A 19470-nucleotide genomic window follows, 5' to 3' on the forward strand; every position below is an offset into this window, starting at 1 on the left:
ACTAATAACTTGCTGGTCAGTAACATCAGGGTGAAATGTCTGTAGCTATATGATATGTAAAATTATGAACATAAGCCAAAATCAGTGACTGAAGTATGTTTACCAGATCAGTCTGGGGAGGGGGCTAACCCGTTTCTCAAAGACTAAAGGACACGCTGATTCCTCTAGCCAGCTGTCATGGAAGTTGATTGGCAATCCCCGGTCAAATGGCCATTCTTTGGCAGTGAAGCAGGGACAGGAACATTTTAATAAACAACAACATGGAACCTCTGTTACCACAAGACTCCATGTCTCTATCCCCACAGGGGGGAGGAATCTGATCTCAGGGTAACCCTGAGGAAAATGCATTCCAAAGGGGGATTGGACTATAAAAGTGAGGGGCAAAAACCACCCCAGGGATTCTCTCTTTCTGTCTCTCCCCAGCATTCTCTCACTCTGGCTTTCAGTTAAGAAGATAAAGGAACCGGCCCTCTGATTTTGCGGGGACAGGTGGTGACACAACCCCTCACTAGTCTGAACTGCACCCCGCAATGTGATGGCAAGGAAAACTGTGAATCTGCAGCAGCTCCTAGAGGCCTTGTTCCCTGAGCTTTGGCGTTCTATCCAGCTGCAGCCCACTTCCACACCTTTCTGGAGGGTACAGCCTGCATTCCCTTTCCCCAGCCCAACTCCACTGGCATGGGTGTCTCACACCTAGTCCTTCCTGTGGGAAAGCTAACCCGTGTGCATTCCCTGCACCCTCTCCCTGGTGCGTTCACACAGACACAAACCCATGGAAAATGCTCTCCGGTTTTGTAACCGAGATAAACTAAAGTGACGAGCACTTGCGAAATAGGAGACTGAGGCTTGTCTGTTGCAAAGGACAAGAGCCTACTTATGGTCACAATTGCTTGGCTCTGCCAAATTGCAGAGAGCCTGCTGGGGAAAAAATGTTCCTACCAGAAGGCACCCCTGCAGCCAACATAAATTGTCAGCAAGGAAGATACAGTGTCTTGTATATTACCACCGGGGGGTGAGGGTGGACATTTTTTGGTTTTGTTTTTAATTTAAATATATTGTGAAACATTGTTAGTATTATTAAAAAACCCTTTTTAAATGTTAAATGTTAATTTTGTTTTAAAAAGCTTCCCTCCCCCCCCCAAAAAAAAAAAATTGTCTCTGAATGGTGATAGTGTCTTTTATCATTTTCCTGTGTGGGTTCATTCAAGAGCACTGTTACTGGGGCAGTTAGTGCACTGGCTGAGGTACAGCACATGTTGTGGTAGGCTTGTGTGGGACCCATGGATCCTGAAAGGTGCACTGGGGGTGTTGATCACTGGACATCTGGCTGCAGGTTTTGCATCTGTTGTTCAGGCAGGGTCTGGTGCCGCTTTGAGTGGGCGGGTCCTGGTCTGTGGGTAACTTGCTTCTGATGATAAGTTTGGAGAGGTGGTTGCAGGCCAGGCCAGGAGCGAGTGCATCATAGAATCATAGAATCATAGAATATTAGAGTTGGAAGGGACCTCAGGAGGTCATCTAGTCCAACCCCCTGCTCAAAGCAGGATTACCTCTGCTATATCATCCCAACCAGGGCTTTGTCAAGCCGCAGCTTAAAAACCTCTAAGGATGGAGATTCCACCACCTCCCTAGGTAACCCATTCCAGTGCTTCACCACCCTCCTAGTAAAAAACTTTTTCCTAATGTCCAACCTAGACCTCCCTCCCTGCAACTTGAGACCGTTGCTCCTTGTTCTGTCATCTGCCACCACCGAGAACAGCCTAGCCCCATCCTCCCTAGAACCCCCTTTCAGGTAGTTAAAGGCCGCTATCAAATCCCCCCTCACTCTTCTCTTTTGCAGACTAAACAAGCCCAGTTCCCTCAGCCTCTCCTCATAAGTCCTGTGCTCCAGCCCCCTAATCATTTTTGTTGCCCTCCGCTGGACTCTCTCCAACTTGTCCACATCCTTTTTGTATTGGGGGGCCCAAAACTGGACACAATATTCTAAATGCGGCCTCACCAATGCCGAATAGAGGGGAATAATCACTTCCCGTGACCTGCTAGCAATGCCCCTCCTAATGCAGCCCAATATGCCATTGGCCTTCTTGACAACCAGGGCACACTGCTGACTCATATCCAGCTTTTTATCCACTGTTACCCCCAGGTCCTTTTCTGCAGAGCTGCTGCCCAGCTCGTCGGTCCCCAGTCTATAGCTGTGCATGGGATTCTTTCTTCCTAAGTGGAGGACTCTGCACTTTTCTTTGTTGAACCTCATTAGATTTCTTTTGGCCCAATCCTCCAGTTTGTTTAGGTCACTCTGTATCCTATCCCTACCTTGCAGGGTATCTACCACTCCCCCCAGCTTAGTGTCGTCCGCAAACTTGCTGAGGGTGCAATCTACCCCATCCTCCAGATCATTAATAAAGATGTTGAACAAAACCGGCCCCAGGACCGACCCCTGGGGAACTCCGCTTGTGACCGGTTGCCAGCTAGACATGGAGCCATTGATCACTACTCGTTGAGCCCTATGCTCTAGCCAGTTCACTATCCATTTTATAGTCCATTCATCCAACCCATACTTCTTTAACTTGCTGATAAGAATACTGTGAGAAACCGTATCAAAAGCTTTGCTAAAGTCAAGGTATATCACATCCACCGCCTTCCCCACATCCACAGAACCAGTCACCTCATCATAGAAAGCAATCAGGTTGGTCAGGCATGACTTTCCCTTGGTGAATCCGTGTTGACTGTTCCTGATCACCTTCCTCTCTTCCAAGTGCCTTAAAATGGATTCCTTAAGGACCTGCTCCATGATCTTTCCAGGGATTGAGGTGAGGCTGACCGGTCTGTAGTTCCCCGGATCCTCTTTCCTCCCTTTTTTGAAGATGGGCACTATATTTGCTTTTTTCCAGTCGTCAGGGACCTCCCCCTGTTGCCACGAGCTTTCAAAGATAATAGCCAATGGCTCTGAAATCACCTCAGCCAACTCCCTCAGCACCCTCGGGTGCATTGCATCCGGCCCCATGGACTTATGAATGTCCAATCCTTCTAAATAGTCTTGAACCTGTTCCTTCAGCACTGCGGGATGTTCGCCTCCTTCCCATTCTGTGCCACCCAGTACAGCAGTCTGGGAGCTGATCTTGTCTGTGAAGACAGAGGCAAAAAAGGCATTGAGTACCTCAGCTTTCTCCACATCCTCCGTCACTAGGTCGCCTCCCTCTTTCTTTAAGGGGCCTACACTTTCCCGAATCTTCCTCTTGTTGGCAACATGCCTGTAGAAACCCTTTTTGTTCCCCTTCACGTCCCTTGCTAGCTGCAACTCCAATTGTGCTTTGGCCTTCCTCATTTCATTCCTGCACGTTCGAGCAGTGTTTATATAATCCTCCCTAGTCATCTGACCAAGCTTCCACTTCTTGTAAGCTTCTTTTTTGCGTTTAAGTTCGCCAAGGACATCTTTGTTAAGCCAAGCTGGACGCCTACCATATTTGCTATTCTTTCTGCACATCGGGATGGTTTGCTCTTGTGCCCTCAATAAGGTTTCTTTAAAATACAGCCAGCTCTCTTGGGTTCCTTTCCCCCTCATATTAGCCTCCCAGGGAATCCTGCCCATCAGTTCCCTGAGGGAATCAAAGTCCGCTTTTCTGAAGTCCATGGTCCGTATCCTGCTGTTCCCCTTTCTTCCTTTCATCAGGATCCTGAACTCGACCATCTCATGGTCACTGCTGCCTAGGTTGCCACCCACTTCTACTTCCCCTACCAAATCTTCCCTGTTTGTGAGCAGCAGGTCAAGAGAAGCACGGCCCCTAGTTGGTTGCTCCAGCACTTACACCAGGAAATTGTCAGCGACACTCTCCAAAAACTTCCTGGATTGTTTGTGCTCTGCTGTATTGCTCTTCCAGCAGATGTCAGGGTGATTGAAGTCTCCCATGAGAATCAGGCCCTGTGAACTGGAAACTTTCCCCAGTTGAGTAAAGAAAGCCTCATCTACCTCATCCTCCTGGTCTGGTGGTCTGTAACAGACACCCACCACGACATCACGCTTATTGTTCTTGCTTCTAAGCTTAACCCAGAGACACTCAACTGACTTATCTCCAGTTTCATACTGGAGCTCAGAGCAGTCATAGTGCTCTCTTACATACAGTGCAACTCCTCCCCCTTTCGCCCCTGCCTGTCCTTCCTGAACAGTTTATACCCATCCATGACAGCGCTCCAATCGTGAGAGTTATTCCACCAAGTCTCAGTTATTCCAATCATGTCGTAGTTTCTTGACTGTGCCAGGACTTCCAGTTCCTCTTGCTTGTTTCCCAGGCTTCTTGCATTTGTGTACAGGCACTTGAGATAAGTAGCCGACTGGCCTACTTTCACAGTATGAATCGGGAGGCCTCCCCTGCTGCCCCCTCCTCCTTCTGCTTCCTTGTGGTGTCCCTCTTCCCCACTAACCTTCGGGCTTAGGTCCCCGTCCCCCGTCAAAACTAGTTTAAAGCCCTCCTCACTAGGTTAGCCAGCCTGTCTGCGAAGATACTCTTCCCTGTCTTCGTTAGATGAATCCCGTCTCTTCCTAGTAGTCCTTCTTCCTGAAACATCCCATGATCGAAGAATCCAAAGCCCTCTCTTCGACACCACCTGCGTAACCACGCATTTACTTCCACAATGCGACGGTCCCTACCTGGGCCTTTTCCCTGAACAGGGAGGATGGATGAGAACACCACTTGCGCTTCAAACTCCTTTATCTCTTTTCCCAGAGCCACATAGTCTGCAGTGATCTGCTCAAGATCATTCTTGGCAGTGTCATTGGTGCCCACGTGGAGAAGCAGGAAGGGGTAGCGGTCTGAGGACTTGATAAGTTTTGGCAGTCTCTCCGTCACATCCCGAATCCTAGCTCCAGGCAAGCAGCACACTTCTCTAGTTTCCCGGTCCGGACGGCAGATGGATGACTCCGTCCCCCTTAGGAGGGAGTCCCCGACCACCATCACCCTTCTCTTCCTCTTGGGAATGGTGGTCGTGGAACCCCCATCCCTAGGAGAATGCATCCCTTGCCTTCTGATCAAATGGGTCTCCTTCTGATCCATTCCCTCTGAAGGGTCCTCCAAATCATTCTCCGCCGTAGTACTTGTGCAGAGAGGATGAAAACGATTCCTTACTTCTATCTGCATGGTGGGCACATGGGTTCTCTTTCTTCGGGAGGTCACATGCTGCCAATTTCCTTCCCCGTTCTTCATTTTCGCCTGCCCGGCCTTCTCTGAATCTTGCTTACCCTCTGCCTGTGCCTGATGGAGAAAGACATTGTTTTCTGTAATGCACCGCAGGGTTGACATTTGGGCCTCTAGTCCTTTAACCTTCTCTTCCAATAAGGCAACCAGCCTGCACTTGGTACAGATGAAGTCATCTCTATCCTGGGGGAGGAAGACAAACATAGCACACCCAGTGCAGGTGACAACAACAGATCGCTCCATCTCCATATCTCTGCTCTGAGAGCCTCCTCAGCAATGCACCTGCAGTGGGCTCTCTCCGCAGGCGAACTCCCAGGCAAACTCCCTCCTTCTCCTTCTGTTAGCCGCCCCTCTGTTCGCCTCGCAGCTGGCTGCCTTTTATAAGGCTGGGGCAGTTGCGCCCCGCCCCCGCAATTAGCCCCACCTGGATCCAATCAATCACTCAAACAGACAAACCCCCAACTGCCAAAATGGTGCCTGTAACTGCACCAGTCACAAGCACCCACCCACAGTCAGCTGTACTTGCACCAGTCACACACCTGGTCTCCCAGGTACTCCCCACACAGCTGCACTCACTTAGCACTCACCTGAGACAGCTCCCAGGCAAACTCCCTCCTTCTCCTTCTGTTAGCCGCCCCTCTGTTCGCTGCTCAGCTGCTTCGCAGCTGGCTGCCTTTTATAAGGCTGGGGCAGTTGCCCCCCCCTGCTCTTACCCCTCAAAGCCCCGCCCCCGCAATTAGCCCCACCTGGATCCAATCAATCACTCAAACAGACAAACCCCCAACTGCCAAAATGGTGCATCATGAACAGGCTACTCAAATACCCCAGACGAGCCCTTCAATACTGGAAATAAAACCCCCATCGATTACCTACGCCTAGTTGTCACCAGCCACCCCATTGTGGGACATCATAAAACAACTACACCCATACAGGATGGGGGCACCATCCTCAAAGGAATCTTTCCTGAGCAACCTCTTCTGGCCCAATTTTACGGCAAGGGAAACTGAGATGCAGGATGGTGACGTGCCTTCTCGAAGGTCACCCACCAGGCTAGTAGCACAGCCAGGACTAGAACCTAGGTCAACTGATTTCCAGTTTAGGGCTTTATCCACTAGACCACCCTGCCATGTCATGCCATGTGACAAATCACACCCTACAGATAGATTTAAAAAAATGAAGCTAGAGTCCAAGAAGATAGTTTGCAACCCGGTTTGCTGAGATTTGTTTGCATGGACCATCCTGAGAATACTCATGTGTAACAAATACATGTATAGAAAAGGAATAAAAGGCTAAATTCATAAGACAACTTGTTTGCACCAAATACCATCCTAGGAACAGCTCCATTTTTTGGTAAAGTTGCTGTCCCATGCAGCAAAGGGAACGAGACTAAGAATGTAGGACAGTTGGCTTAAATTTTCAAAAGCGATTAGTGATTTTTCAGTGTCCCTATTTTTACACAAGTGGAGACACCTTAAAAAATGGAATGACTTTCCATGAGAGCTGAGCATCTGCCTTTAAGGGGTTCTCAGGTTGAACCCCGAAAATCCTTAGTCGCTTTGAAAATGTAGACCAACATTTCAGCTCAGGGTTAAGTGCCACACTGGGGCAGCGAGGAGCATCCTATATTGCTGTTGCCTGTGCAGTATCTATTCTGTGGATGCTTTATCCACTCCATGCTTTCAGGCTGACATCTTATGTGAGCACTAACATCACGTACTAATGAAATAGCCTGCTATCGTCAGAAACAGAGCGTGAGTGAGCGCTTTGAAGTGTCTCTCCCGAGAACTCAGAAAAAGAGTCTTTTTTTGGTCCTTGTAACAAAGCAATATTTCAGAAGGCTTAAGCTTCAAATGGTTTTGCAAAAGAATAACTGTAACAAACCCTTTTTCTTCGAGTGATTGCTCATGTCCATTCCACTATAGGTGAGTGCACGCCACCGTGCACGGTTACCCAGGACTTTTTTCCCCTTAGCAGATCCCATAGGGCCATCTCCGGTGCCCCCTGGAGTCCCATGCACATGCCACAGTATATGAGGCGCTGCCGGCCCTATGCCCGCTCAGTTCCTTCTTTCCGCCTGTGACGGTTGCTGGAACTAGCCTTGCTCTCAGCAAGTACTATTCCCCTTGTTTGAACTCTGTAATTCTAAGTACTTTAATTAGTTTTAAGTAGTTGTTAAGTAGTGTTAAGTGTAGTTAGATCAGAAGTCCCTGAGGAACTTAGAGTGGCTGGGCCATGCCCCAGTCGCCTGGATTTAAGCCTCCTGTGGGAAGGCTTTCCCGCTCAGTGACCCCCACGATTGGTGCCTTAAGTGCCTGGGGGAAGAGCGCAGGAAAGATAAATGTAAGATCTGCAGGGCTTTTAAACCGCGGACTCAGAAGGACCGAGAGATCTGGTTAAAAGCCCTGTTCATGGAGGCAGCAGTCCTCCCAGTATCCGAGCTGTCCCACTCCACCTTGGCACTGAGCATCATCTCGGTGCAGAGTGCACCGCCGGCACCGGCCTCGAATCGGAACTGAGCAACATCCCCGGTGCCAAAGAAGAAGAGACAGTGCACAGGGTGCGGACACTCCCCTGCCCCATTGGTATGGGCAGGGTCGAGTGCAGAGATGCACTGGCCACGGCCCATCGAGTCTTCTGCGTCTCCGAACAGGGAGCCTCCCCCAACTCCTGGGAGTGGGAGAGTGCCCCTGCCGATGCCGTAGACACTGGAGGCTTTTCAGGAGGCAAGAGCCTTGTTGGCCTTGCCCATGCCACCTCCACCCCCTCCCCCCCTGCCAAGGGAGAAGGGGCCAGTGTCCCAAGGCAAGCCCGTCCTGGGTCCCCCCAAAGGGCGGTGGAGATCCCCAGTATGGGAAGGAAGATCTCCTGCCAGACGGCCTCCGGGGGTAGAGCGAGGACGCTCCCCCAGCAGTCGCTCCAGGTCGGCGTTGTTGAGTCGGCCTGCTTCGACTCAGGATGCAGAGTCTCCCTCTCGGCACCTACGTCGGTCCCCAGCACCGGAGGCAGCGCAGGCCAAGAGGCAGCAACGGTCGAAGTCCTCCAAGTGGCGCTCAGACACCTCCTGCTCCAGATCCCCAGCACCAAGGAGTTCACCCACACCGAGGTGGCGCAGAACCTGGTCATTGTCGGAGGACTCGGCACTGAGGGGTTCGCCTGCACCGAGGTGGCACGGAACCCAGTCGCCATACAAAGACCCCGCACTGCGCAGTCCCCGACGCGGAACCTGGTCGCTGGAAGCCAGCTCGGCATCACGGAGTTTGGAATGCCGCTGGTCTCGATCACCAAGGGGCAAGCGGCACCGCAAGTCCTTGGTACCGAGACGGCACCCCGGTACCGAGTGCTCTTCGGAGCGCGCCTCCGTTTGTCGGCATCGATTGCAGCAACGAAGGCCGTCCTCGTTGTCCTCCATGTTGGAGGCATTGAGAGGACGGTCCCCAGCACGACACTCAAGACTGAGGACGGCTACGGCACCGCCAGTCTAGTGGCTTGAGGTCCCACATGGGGGACAGTCGTCGGGACAGCCGATGCCGCCACAAGGTGTCAAAGCAGGTGGCACAATCAGCCCTGGTTTGGCCCCAGGGACAATGGCCGCAACAATGGCCTTATTGGACCCCATGGGGCATTCAGATGGGACCGGGGCCCCAATCCACCCTGTCAGCAGGGGTGCAGTCCATGACCCCAGCACAGGAGAAGGCCCATAGACATCACTCCTCGGACGAGGAGTCCGACCTCATGGAGGTACCCTCTACGGGTGAATCCCTTCAGAAAATGTTCCGGGAACCATGCACGAAGGCGTGCGCACACCTGTAGTGGAATGGACATGAGCAACACATCTCGAAGAACATCAGTTACTGGTAAGTAACCTTGATTTTTTTTGTTCTGGGACTGAGTCAAAATTAGAAACATTTCTTCAGTGTCCTCACACAGAGATCTTGTGAGAGAGGTGTTCTTCAAAGAGGGGAAGGTTCATGGCAGAAATCTTCAAGGCTGAGCTTTGTGCAGGTCTCCAGGTCCAGTGGTCCAAGGCTGCATTTCCATCCATCATACTTCAGATCCTACTTCCTTGGGAGAACTGGTACTTATAACGTTGTGATTTTAAACCAAAAAAAAAAAAACCTGTTAAGGCTTTTCAGGCATCATATAGAAGGCACAATGATGTCTTGGTTCCTTTTAAACTGTTTAAATAGTAATAATTAGTTAATATTAATTCTAATTAGTTCATATTCTTTCTGTATTTACACTGGCCTAAAGCTTGAGATCTGTACTCAAAATTACTCCGGGAAACTCCCAACAGGCTAGATCAGGTGAATAGTGCTGTATCACCATTGACTTCAGTGGAGTTACACCAATTTACACCATCTGAGGATCCGGCACATTGACTTCAGTGACAGTTCGCTTTAGTGGTAGCCTCAGGCCTGGTCTACACAGCAGTCGACGGGAGATACGCAAGCTGTGTACAGTAACTTACATGTCTCCTGTCGGCTTCCTAACGTCTACCTACCGCAGCATCTCCGCAGCGCTGAGCCAATGGGCAATAGTCTCCCGTCGATGCAGCGCTACGCTGCTTGCCAGGGTGGATTTACGGAGTCAACTTCTGGGTTCAATTGAGCGAGTCTTTACTGCCGCTCGATGGAACCCAGAAAATCAATCCTGCACTGTTAGCTGTGCCACCAGCAGTGTAGGCATAGCCTCAGAATTTGCCCCACACTGCACGTGTATGTGCTTAAGGTTGCAAAGTCAAGCACTCAAAAGTTAGGAAATGCCGGTATTAAGGTGCCTGTGTAACCTTAATTTGGCCCCTTTCTCTGTATTTAGTCCCCTTTGCATATGTGTTGTGATAGTCTTTAATTACATGATCCCATACTTTTTTTTCCCCAGGAGCCTAACTCATTCAGCGACTGGGTAGTTTGGTATTTCTTTTTATCCTCTTCATTCAAAGCACAGCCGCAAAGTTTATTTCCTGCATCCAGACCCTGCAGAGAAGACAGAATTATTCATGTCCTCCCAGGTGCTCTCTCCCATGTGTCTGAGGGCTAGATCCACAAAAGGGGACTAAGACACAGCCTTGCAACACCCAACGTTTAGGCGCAGCCCTGAGTTAGGTGCCCAGGTTCCCTATATAGTGCCTGGGGAGAGATGGGTGCTGAGGGATCCACAAAAGCCAGCATTCTGAGCAGGGACCCGCCTATGCTAGCTGCTAGGAAATGCCAAAGAGGAGGGATATGGCCTAAGCCCCTTCTCTTAAAGGGACTTAGGTAGCTAAGTCTGGTCCAAAGGAAGACACTTCCCTCTATTCAGGATTCCCAGCCATGAGTCCTCTCCTGGAGCCAGGCACCTAAGCCCTTTCTCATACGAAACCAAGGGGCCAGAGGTGTCCTTGTAACCTTCAGCCTAGTGGTTGGGACACTCACCCAGGCTGTGGAAAACTCATGTTTGATTTCCCCCTCTGGCTGTGTCGCAGGGACTTGGAGGTGGGCCTCCTTTTTCCCCAGGCCAGTGCATTAACAAACAGGGCTCTCAAATCCTTCTGTCTCTGGCCTAATGCCTATTTAATTATTTATACACCGGGGAAGAGATCCAACAGGAAAGGGTGAGAGAGCCCCACACCAGAACATCTCCAGCATTGTTTGTGCAGGGCCTGATCCAGTGGACTGCTTCTGAGAGAGCCCACCAGGTCGGGTCCCACAGGTCGGATAGTCAGGGGAACAGCTAGGCTGAGGATCCCACCAGGAAGACAGGTGGCTTGGAAAACTTTAGCCCATAGGGTTAAAGTTTGGAGAAGTTGCAAGCAACTGGAAACAGGACCTTAAATTGGGGAGTCTGGGGGCTTTCTTAAACAGAGGTGGTTCCGCCAGCTCTGCCTGTAGAATAGATCCAGCTTGTGAGAGCAGCAAGCTTGCACTCAGAAGTCAGGGAGGGACGATGTTACTCTGCAATCCCACACTGCGCTCGTCTGTTACGTGACACTCTCTAATCCACAAATGCAGCACCCAATTTTTTTCTAAAGCTGTAGGCACATATGTACAATCTTCTAGTACCATGTGCTCCTCTGTATCATGTATGATGATTATTTTCTTTTCTCCCACGCTCTCTCTGCCCTGTTTATTTAACCTGTAAACTCTTTGGCATAGGGGCTGTCTCTTATGGTGCTGTATGTACAATCCCAGTGCAATGGGATCCTGATCTCCACTGAGGCCCAGGCCCACTTGACCTGAGTCTGAGAGCATTGAGTCAGTTTCTGTCCTGATCCTGAGCCTTCCCGCTGAACCAGAGTCATCACCTCCTGCCCCTGGGGTCGTCTCTCCTCCTGCTGCCCCTGGGCCCAGCTCCTGTCAGCTGCCGCATGCACAGTGCATAGAAGTGGTGGCAACTGGCAGGAGCTGGGCATGCAGACCCCTGCTGCCACCCCCGTGGGAAGGGGGAGGAGAGGCGACCTGAGACAGAGAAGGCCCAGTGGTTTTCCCACCTGTCTGACCCAGACGTGACACTTGGGTCGGATTGCAGAGCTCTGCTCCACACTCCTGATTTTCCTCTCCCTTCCAGATCAATAGGGTACTGCCCTCTGACACCAAGAACAGTCTCTGAAATCCTGGGATCAACTGGCCGGGACTCTTCAGGCCAAAGCATGACACTGTGCAGAGGAGTGAAAATAATCGATAGGAAAGCCCTACAAGTTAAATCTACCGTAAAACAGAGCAATGCTGCACCTTTGTCAGTGACCTTGGGGGTTTTGGCCTTCCCCTGCAGCATGGGGTGCGGGTCACTTGCCAGGATTATTTGGGGGTGTCTCAATTATTTCCCTACCATTGCAGTGGTTTCAGGCACTGGTGCACCTCGACCCCTCCTGTTCTCCACCGGTGGCACATAATAGTCTTGTCTCCTGTGGGTTATAATACTTTGGTCTAACTTTGGTTGTCAGGTGCCGGGTGGTGTGGGCGACCTGTCTGGAGGTCTGTCTAGATGATCTGGTGGTCTCTTCTGGCCTTAAAGTCTATGACTCAATGACTTTGCTGGCGTAATGCACCCATGTAAGTTTGCAGTGAGTTAGGTTCCCAATTTAGGAGCTTCTCTGGAAAGGCGCACCTCCTAATAACCCTGGTGCTCGGCCCCTCCTCACACGCAGTGACTTGAGCTCTGGTCTGTGAGGACGGAGGAGTGCACATGTGAGGATGCAATTCCAAGCTCAGACTCATGATCAGATAGACAGATACTTTGGAGTGGTCCCTTCAATGCTTGGTAAGAAATGGGCCATCTGTGGTGTTGTGCCCACCAGCAACACTGCATAGCCAAGCAGACACGGAGAGAATACCACATCCAATTCATGCCACAGGTGGTGTTGCCCAGAACACCGATCCTACCAACATCCTGGCTCTCAGCATGCCTTTCAGTGACCTCAAGTGGCCACTGGTCTAACATCTCATCTGACTGACAGCTCTTCAAGCAGCAGACTCACAGCATGGACAGGACAGCTTTGTATAGCAGGTCTGGTGTCCTGTAGCAAAGGCAAACAGACGGGATTCCACAGCAAAGCAGACTGTGTGTGCAGCAGAAGTGCTTGAATGCAGCTCGGGTAGACGATTCCTTACCCATCATTCCCTTACAAAGTATAGTGAAGACCAGATTATGCAAGTGCAGATTTCACTGAAGAAATGTTTTCCCTCCAGCAAGATGACTCACACGTCTGGATCTTCATGAGGTTCATTGGCCAGCTGCACACAACGAACAGATGTGGCTGTCAGGACAGTGATTGTTCCACATGGTGCTTGTGTATTTCCTCCATGCTGAGTTTAAGTGTGTCTGCATGTCTCCGAGTGTAGAGAACTGGAGGTGAAGGCATGTGCGGGTTGGATTACAGATCGATCCTTTGTTAATGAATTTGGTGGTGCTGGGATGAATGCATGGCAGTATAGTGAATACGGACTGTTATTGAAAGGCACCCAGGCTGAAATTTACCATCCAAAGTGGGTCAGCAGAAAGCTTTTGGTGTTCCATTGCCCTCTCTCATATCATCGCTCTGATCACACAGATGGCAATTTGGTGGGCAAGAGTGGCAGTGAATACAGAATGTTGGCAGCCAGTGCCAACGTTAAATAACGTGACAGCCGTTCTCAGCAAAGCTCCTGAGAGGAATGACCTAGCTGGAAATCTATCACAGTGTAAGGGGACTGAGCTGTGGTGTCCAGAGAGGAAGAATGGTTTGTAATTAAGGCACTGGCCTGGAATGTGGGAGATCTGGGGTAAATTCCTATCTGTGCTGCTCACTTCCATCTGATCTAGCACATTTGGGGTTACAAAATAGCCGTCCTCTCGAAGGAGCCTGAACGTAGAATAGAATTCGATATGGGTGGTGATCGTGCCATGGAAGAGCTGCCGTTTATCGTAATTTTGCACTGTGTTATCTATTGGCTTTAGTGGGTTGTGGGTCAGGAAACTTTCGCAATACCTTGTAGAATACCCCCTTCCTTCCCCTTTGGCCCCTTGATCGTCTGATTGGGTTCCCAAGTCAGGAACCCAGGCTCACCAAAGGAGATCAGATTAACGAACCACTTGATTGCCTCAGCCCTTGAGCTGATTTTAAATAATTGGAAAGGTAGCTCGCAAGGAACATTCTCAGCACAGTTCAATTTATTACACATCATTGTTTAATTATGAGAAAGATGTGACCTGGAAACGAAACAGGCTTCAAATGTTCAAAGAGATGAGGTGCCTTTTACAACCACCCCCGCATGGCAAGAGCTGTTTCAGCCTTGGAATTTATCTATGAATACTTTATGCTCTGAGGCCATAAAAACAAAATGCAATTTAAACCAGTGCTGATGTTGTGGCATATATTAAAGTTTGTGTCACAATGTTAATCAGTGAAAGAACAAGTTGTTCCAACACCAAGGGAGAATGTTGTTTTTACAATACCCTTAACGTGACCTGTTCTTGCTTCCAGCCTGTGCACTGCGCTCTTTCGACACATTTATGAGGCTGTGTGGTAAAGGATGTCACTGCCAGTAATAACAAACTCCCTGAACATTAAATGGTTGTGTTTTCCTGCATGTTCATAGTTATTGACAACACCCGGTGGTGTCAGCGAAGAGCCGGTATCCCGGTGCAGTAGGCGCTATACTTAGGGAGAGATAGGCCTTGTCCAAAGGAGCTACAGTCCAAACAGACAACGGGCGTGTTGTCCTAAGCTCACTTTATAGGTGTGGCATTTCAGGGCAGAGACAGCAAGTGATTGGCCTCTGCTCGCACAGAAACCTTATGGCAGAGTCAAGAACTGACTGTCGATCTCTTGAGTCCTACTCACTGCTTTAACCACCAGCCCAGCCTCCCTCCCATGTTTGAAGCCTACCATCCATTTCCCGTCGCAGCTATTTCATTTTTCTCAGCTTTCACTATTTCCATGGAGTGGCAGGAAAAAGCAGGTGGAAAAATTAGTCCTCCCGTTTGGGATCAAAAAAGCAAATACTATTCCCCCTGGCCCGTGCTCAATCCAGCACCAACCACTATTAAACAGGCAGAGATTTCTAGTTTGTAATAAATTAGAGGGAGAAAACCACTCCTGGTCCATGTACTCCCCTCTGAGGCCCAGAGACACGGCGGGATTCTTTAACCCTTCTGTTTCCAGGGCAGCAGATAGATCAGACATGTAACATAGCCCTTAGTATGGGGGGGATTCCCTGAGTGAGGATCACAAGCCCCACGATCTCAGAGTGTCAGAGCAAAACTGGGGCTCCAACACTTACCCTCCCAGGCTGCCCTGTGGCCGTTCTCACCAGAATATCTGAGCAGGCCGAGCTCCAGTCGAAGGTATTACCTCACCTGCCTTGTCAGCCTGAGGTAGGGCCATGCTCTTAGTATGCGGATGGGGAACTGAGGCACAGAGGCTTGTTCTAGGTCACACCAGGCATTTATGGCGGAGCAGGGACTTGGCAGGGCTGGATTCACCAACGCGCCTGTGGGTGCCTAAACTCACTTAGTGCCTGAATTTTTGCAATAAAAGTTCCCTGGGTGCCTATATTTCTGCAGCCCCGCACAAGCCTAGCTGAAATCCATTGGCTGTGGTCCTTCCTCCCCAGTCTCCTGCTAGTCAGTAACCCCACTGATTGGGCTCAAAGACCCCAGTCTGCCAGTGGCCGAACTTTCTACCCCACAACTCGTACGACCTGGTGCTAAGCAGCCGCGTCCCTCCAATCAATCATGCGGGGCTGGACTCCCACTCCACAAGCTGCTCCCCTCCCCGCATGATACATGACTGCATGGCAGCCACCCCCACCTCCCAGTAGATCCACTCAGACCCCTGCATGGCCTCCTCAGGGCCCCAGAGCTGTGAGCAGAGAATTCCTGACGGGCTGAACAGGGGAAGTCCCACCTCTACGCCTGTGCCACCCCCTAGGACAAGCTCCTGGAACTAGGCGGCAGCCAAGCCAGGCCAGACCTTCCTCGTGACAATCCAGAGAGAGAGATAGAGACTGTGTGTGTGTGTTGGGGGACAATGAGTGTGTCCTCACACTGGTTCTTTAAGTTCAGACAGCAGCTGGAAGCAACCAGTCCTGAGGCAGAAGCTGGTGCAGACAGCTGGGGTCCCCCTGTCTCCCCACCCCAGCTCAGCTGAGACCTGTGCACAGGTGGGGGGTAGGGGACACCCCGACATCTGCCCCACCTCCCTCCCTGGCTCTGCACAGCACATCAAGAGTCTCTCCCCACTTCTCCCCAGCAGCAGCCCACGCTGCCTGCATGCTGCCATAGGAGAGCAGGATTGATTCTCTCCGAGCTATCCCACAGCCTCATCTCCCCGCAGAGCCAGGAGAATGATCTGCCCCCTCCCCGGCAGTCCAGGCAGGAGCCCCTTTGCTGCAGGAGCCGGCGTGCTCAGCTGGGCACTAGCTGTGTGAGCTCTGTCTCCATGCAGAGCATTGGCAAAACTTCCTGGGGCTTTGACAGAGCAGCACAGCAGAGTTCAGAGCAGTGAGCAGAGCAGCCCGGGCAGGCATTGTGGGATAGCTCCTGGAGCCTGCTTACGGCACGCAGCGTCTACACGGACGCTTTGTCGCTCTGAGTCTGCTGCACGCCTCTCGTCGAGGTGGTTTTATTTTGTCGCCAAAGCGGGGGAGCTTTGTCGGCAGGGGGAGCACTGTAGTGTGTGCACCGTGCTGTTTTGTTGCCAACAGCTGCCTTGTGTCGACAAAACTTGTAGTGCAGACCAGCCCTGAGAGTAGCTGAGAATTAAGCCCTTTCCTTTCGTCCCTAGCTGTTCAGATGCTGCCAGTCCCCACTTGCTGGAATCACACCTGAGCCCTTTAACATTTCTCCAGTCCTAGAGGGACGTGTGTAAAAGGTCGCTCATAATTCATCTCAGTCTGCAAACGGGGTAGATTTTATGCTACTGGCATTTGAGAATGAGGAAGATGTGGAGTGAGGGGGAAGGTGCAAATAAGGGCCACTAGACCTTTTTCCCAGTGTACATAAAATATTCCATTAGTTTTATTACACTGGATGCTAACGTATGCTTGGTATCAGCAGATGCATTCTAGGGCCGTGTATGCCTCTGTGATTTTGAGATAGGAGAGGAAGCTGAATCTAGGGAGGGGGCTATTCTGATTAGAAACAGCCTTTGTCTTTGGGCACGATGCAGTAATGTTAGTTAATGGACTAACCTTTCGCCTCTGACTGTACAGGCTTCAGTTGCCTAAAACACAAGCAAATTGAGTGCTGGAATTAGATGACTCAGGAGACTGGTAATAGGCGATGGGAAATTTAATCTCTAGATCACTGATCAAGGTTGGTAGTGGCTAAAAGTAATTACCATCTGATGGCTCTTCAGAGACCTTGGGCTAAGGTACTGAGTCAGGAAAACACATGCTTTCCCTGACATCCTCGCAGGCTTGACTTCCTCACTGATTTGTCAGTGAAGCTGTGCATCGTCACTATTCCTGCTGTAGCCCAGTCATTTGATCAAGGTCGTGGAGATATAGCTGGAGATGATTGAGCTTTTTTTATGGGATCACATCTGCATTTCAGTTGTAGAGCTTTCAATCAGCCACTGCTCCAAGAGGACCTCAGTCAGCCGCTAGCTCAGATCTATGGCTGAGATTTGCAAAACACAGGAGACTAAAGCACAGCTCCTAAATCCATATTTAGGCACCAAAGTAAATAGCCTGGTGCTGGGACGTGCTGAGCCCCTTGCAGCTTCTACTGAGCTCAATGGGAACCTCTGACAAGACCCACTTTGGTAGTGGGATTTTTATTAATAATTTTTATGCTGATGATTAACATAATGCCTGGGTGCCCCAGTGACGGACCAGTCCCTGCCCCAAACAGCTTACACTCTGCTAGTGCCCAAGTCTTTTACAATCCAAAATGTGCAGCAGTGCACATAGATTTAGACATTTCGCAGCTTGGCCAAAAACGCACCCAGAAAACCTTTTTTGAGAAGTGGAAACAGCCAGTGCAATCGGGAGCTCGCAGTGTCGGGCACCTTCCTTTGTAATGTAAGGCTGCTAGAATCAATTTCTGCTTCAGAAGTTCTTTTGTCAACCGTTAGAAACAGGTGTCTCGACTGTCACCTCAGGTGATCAGTTCATATGGTGGTGTCCACACAAAACCAGAAAACACTGAACCAAACAACACAACACAAAATAGCCATTGTGAGATGTGCTGCCTACTTAAGCTTAGAATCATGGCCTGGCTCTTTGATATACAGCTCTGATTTATATTAGAATGGAAGAGATACCTCAGCCTACTGCAGACTGCTGAAAGGTCAGTGTTAAACCCGTTCTGCTGAAGACACCCATTCATTTCATCATCCATTCATGCTCTTTGCATGAAACAGCAGGTGTGAGGAGCTTTCTTTTTGCAAAGTCGGGCCCTCGTTGCATAAGACAAAAGACAGCTTTATCACATAAGCTGCCTCCAAAGAAATCCCCCCTGAGAAGAACATTGCCCCATTTCTTTATCACAGAAGAATTAAGAGAAGATCGTTTATCCTCCATATTTCTGGTGAGGATGTCACAGAACTGCACCTGCACCCCCTCCGTGGTCCAGCCAGGGCACCCATCCTAGGCCCCCAGTTCCTCAGCCATCACTTCTTTTGAGCGGAGACCGGCATCTCTCTCCCTTCCAACCGGGGCATTTTCAGGCTGAACGGTTCCCTGCCTTCCCAGTGTTATTCTCCTGCAAAAGTCAGACCCGGGGGGCCTGCTTCGCTTCTCTCCCCAGAGATAGTGCCTGGTGTAACTGCCACACTGCTGTTTGTGAGCAACCTTCTTGTTCATCAGGTGAAAGTATTACGGAGAAAGCACACGGAAACCGATGAAAGAACCAAGGTGCATGTTAATAAGCTTGCCAGAGAGCAGCCCTCGCCCTCCAACCAGGGCTCTGGCCGGTGAATAGTTCTGCAAACCCTGCACGGATGTTTTCCCCAGGGTCACAAGTCCATCACAGCTTCCACTCGGAACAAGCACACAAGTTTTATGGGGCCTGAGTGGGCCAAAGACTTTCCAACCCTTCCCTAAGGTTGGGGCCCCCCATTGGTCCTGTCCATTCACAGGCCCTGAGTCAGTTTTAACTTGTGCTGTTTCACCAAAAATCCTTTCTTTGTCTCTTGGACCCCAAAGGATCCAGTTGAACCAGTATACGTGAGCCTCTCTCTGTCCAGGTGGTGGTAGTTCTCTGGAGGTGTTACAACCTGAGGGAATTTGCCTAACCACCCCCTTCATTTCTTAGTTCCTGCTGGGCGGTGGTCCTCCTCCCCCATGGAAATGGATAGTCCCTCAATGGTGCATAAACATTTGCATTTTTAACAGAATGAACTCGTAACAAACTTCGTTCAGTAAGGTTTGTCTAGGATGTTGCGATGTCTCTCACAGAGGACAAGGGTCTTCACATTGGTTTGGCCTCTGATGCAACTTTTTAAGTATTGTTCAAAATTGTGCTCCTTTGCTTCCTATGAAATGGAAACAGGTGGCAGCGCGGACTGGTGGGTGCTCAGAACACAGGCTTGAGAAATCCACGCACTGGTTCTACCACCGACCTCCCTGCTTTGCAAAATGCTGTCCAGAGAGCATATTCACTTGCATGAAGTCTGAGATTATCTTAATGTTGCCGCTGATGTTCTGTTGTGGGTTAGGAGGTGACAGGTATAATGCAGTGGTATTGTCATTATTCATAGTAATCTAATACCATAATACTACAGGTCACAATTGAGCTCCAGGGGCAATTGTGCTAGGTGCTAGCTAGAGACGGGCCCTGCCCTAAGCAGTTTACAATCTAAATTGGCAAGATAATCAAAGGG

The 19470-nt window shown here is 50.2% G+C and overlaps 1 protein-coding gene across 2 annotated transcripts in view; it reads left to right on the forward strand.

Moving 5' to 3' along the window:
- Positions 1-19470, forward strand: part of SYNDIG1 (synapse differentiation inducing 1) — a 121812-nt gene that overhangs the window by 48205 nt on the left and 54137 nt on the right. Inside the window, exon 4 of one of the 2 annotated variants that reach the window (XM_067532862.1) lies at positions 424-1080. The exons of the other annotated variant lie outside the window; for it this stretch is intronic. Within the exon in view, the coding sequence (XP_067388963.1) occupies positions 424-450 (27 nt within the window). The 3' untranslated portion in view covers positions 451-1080. Of the gene's footprint in view, positions 1-423; positions 1081-19470 lie in introns of those variants that run through there. 2 annotated transcript variants of the gene reach the window in all.

Source organism: Emydura macquarii, unplaced genomic scaffold (assembly GCF_026122565.2).
Source record: "Emydura macquarii macquarii isolate MOO-44397 ecotype Brisbane River unplaced genomic scaffold, CSIRO-AGI_Emac_v2 contig_3305, whole genome shotgun sequence".
Lineage (NCBI taxonomy): Eukaryota > Metazoa > Chordata > Testudines > Chelidae > Emydura > Emydura macquarii.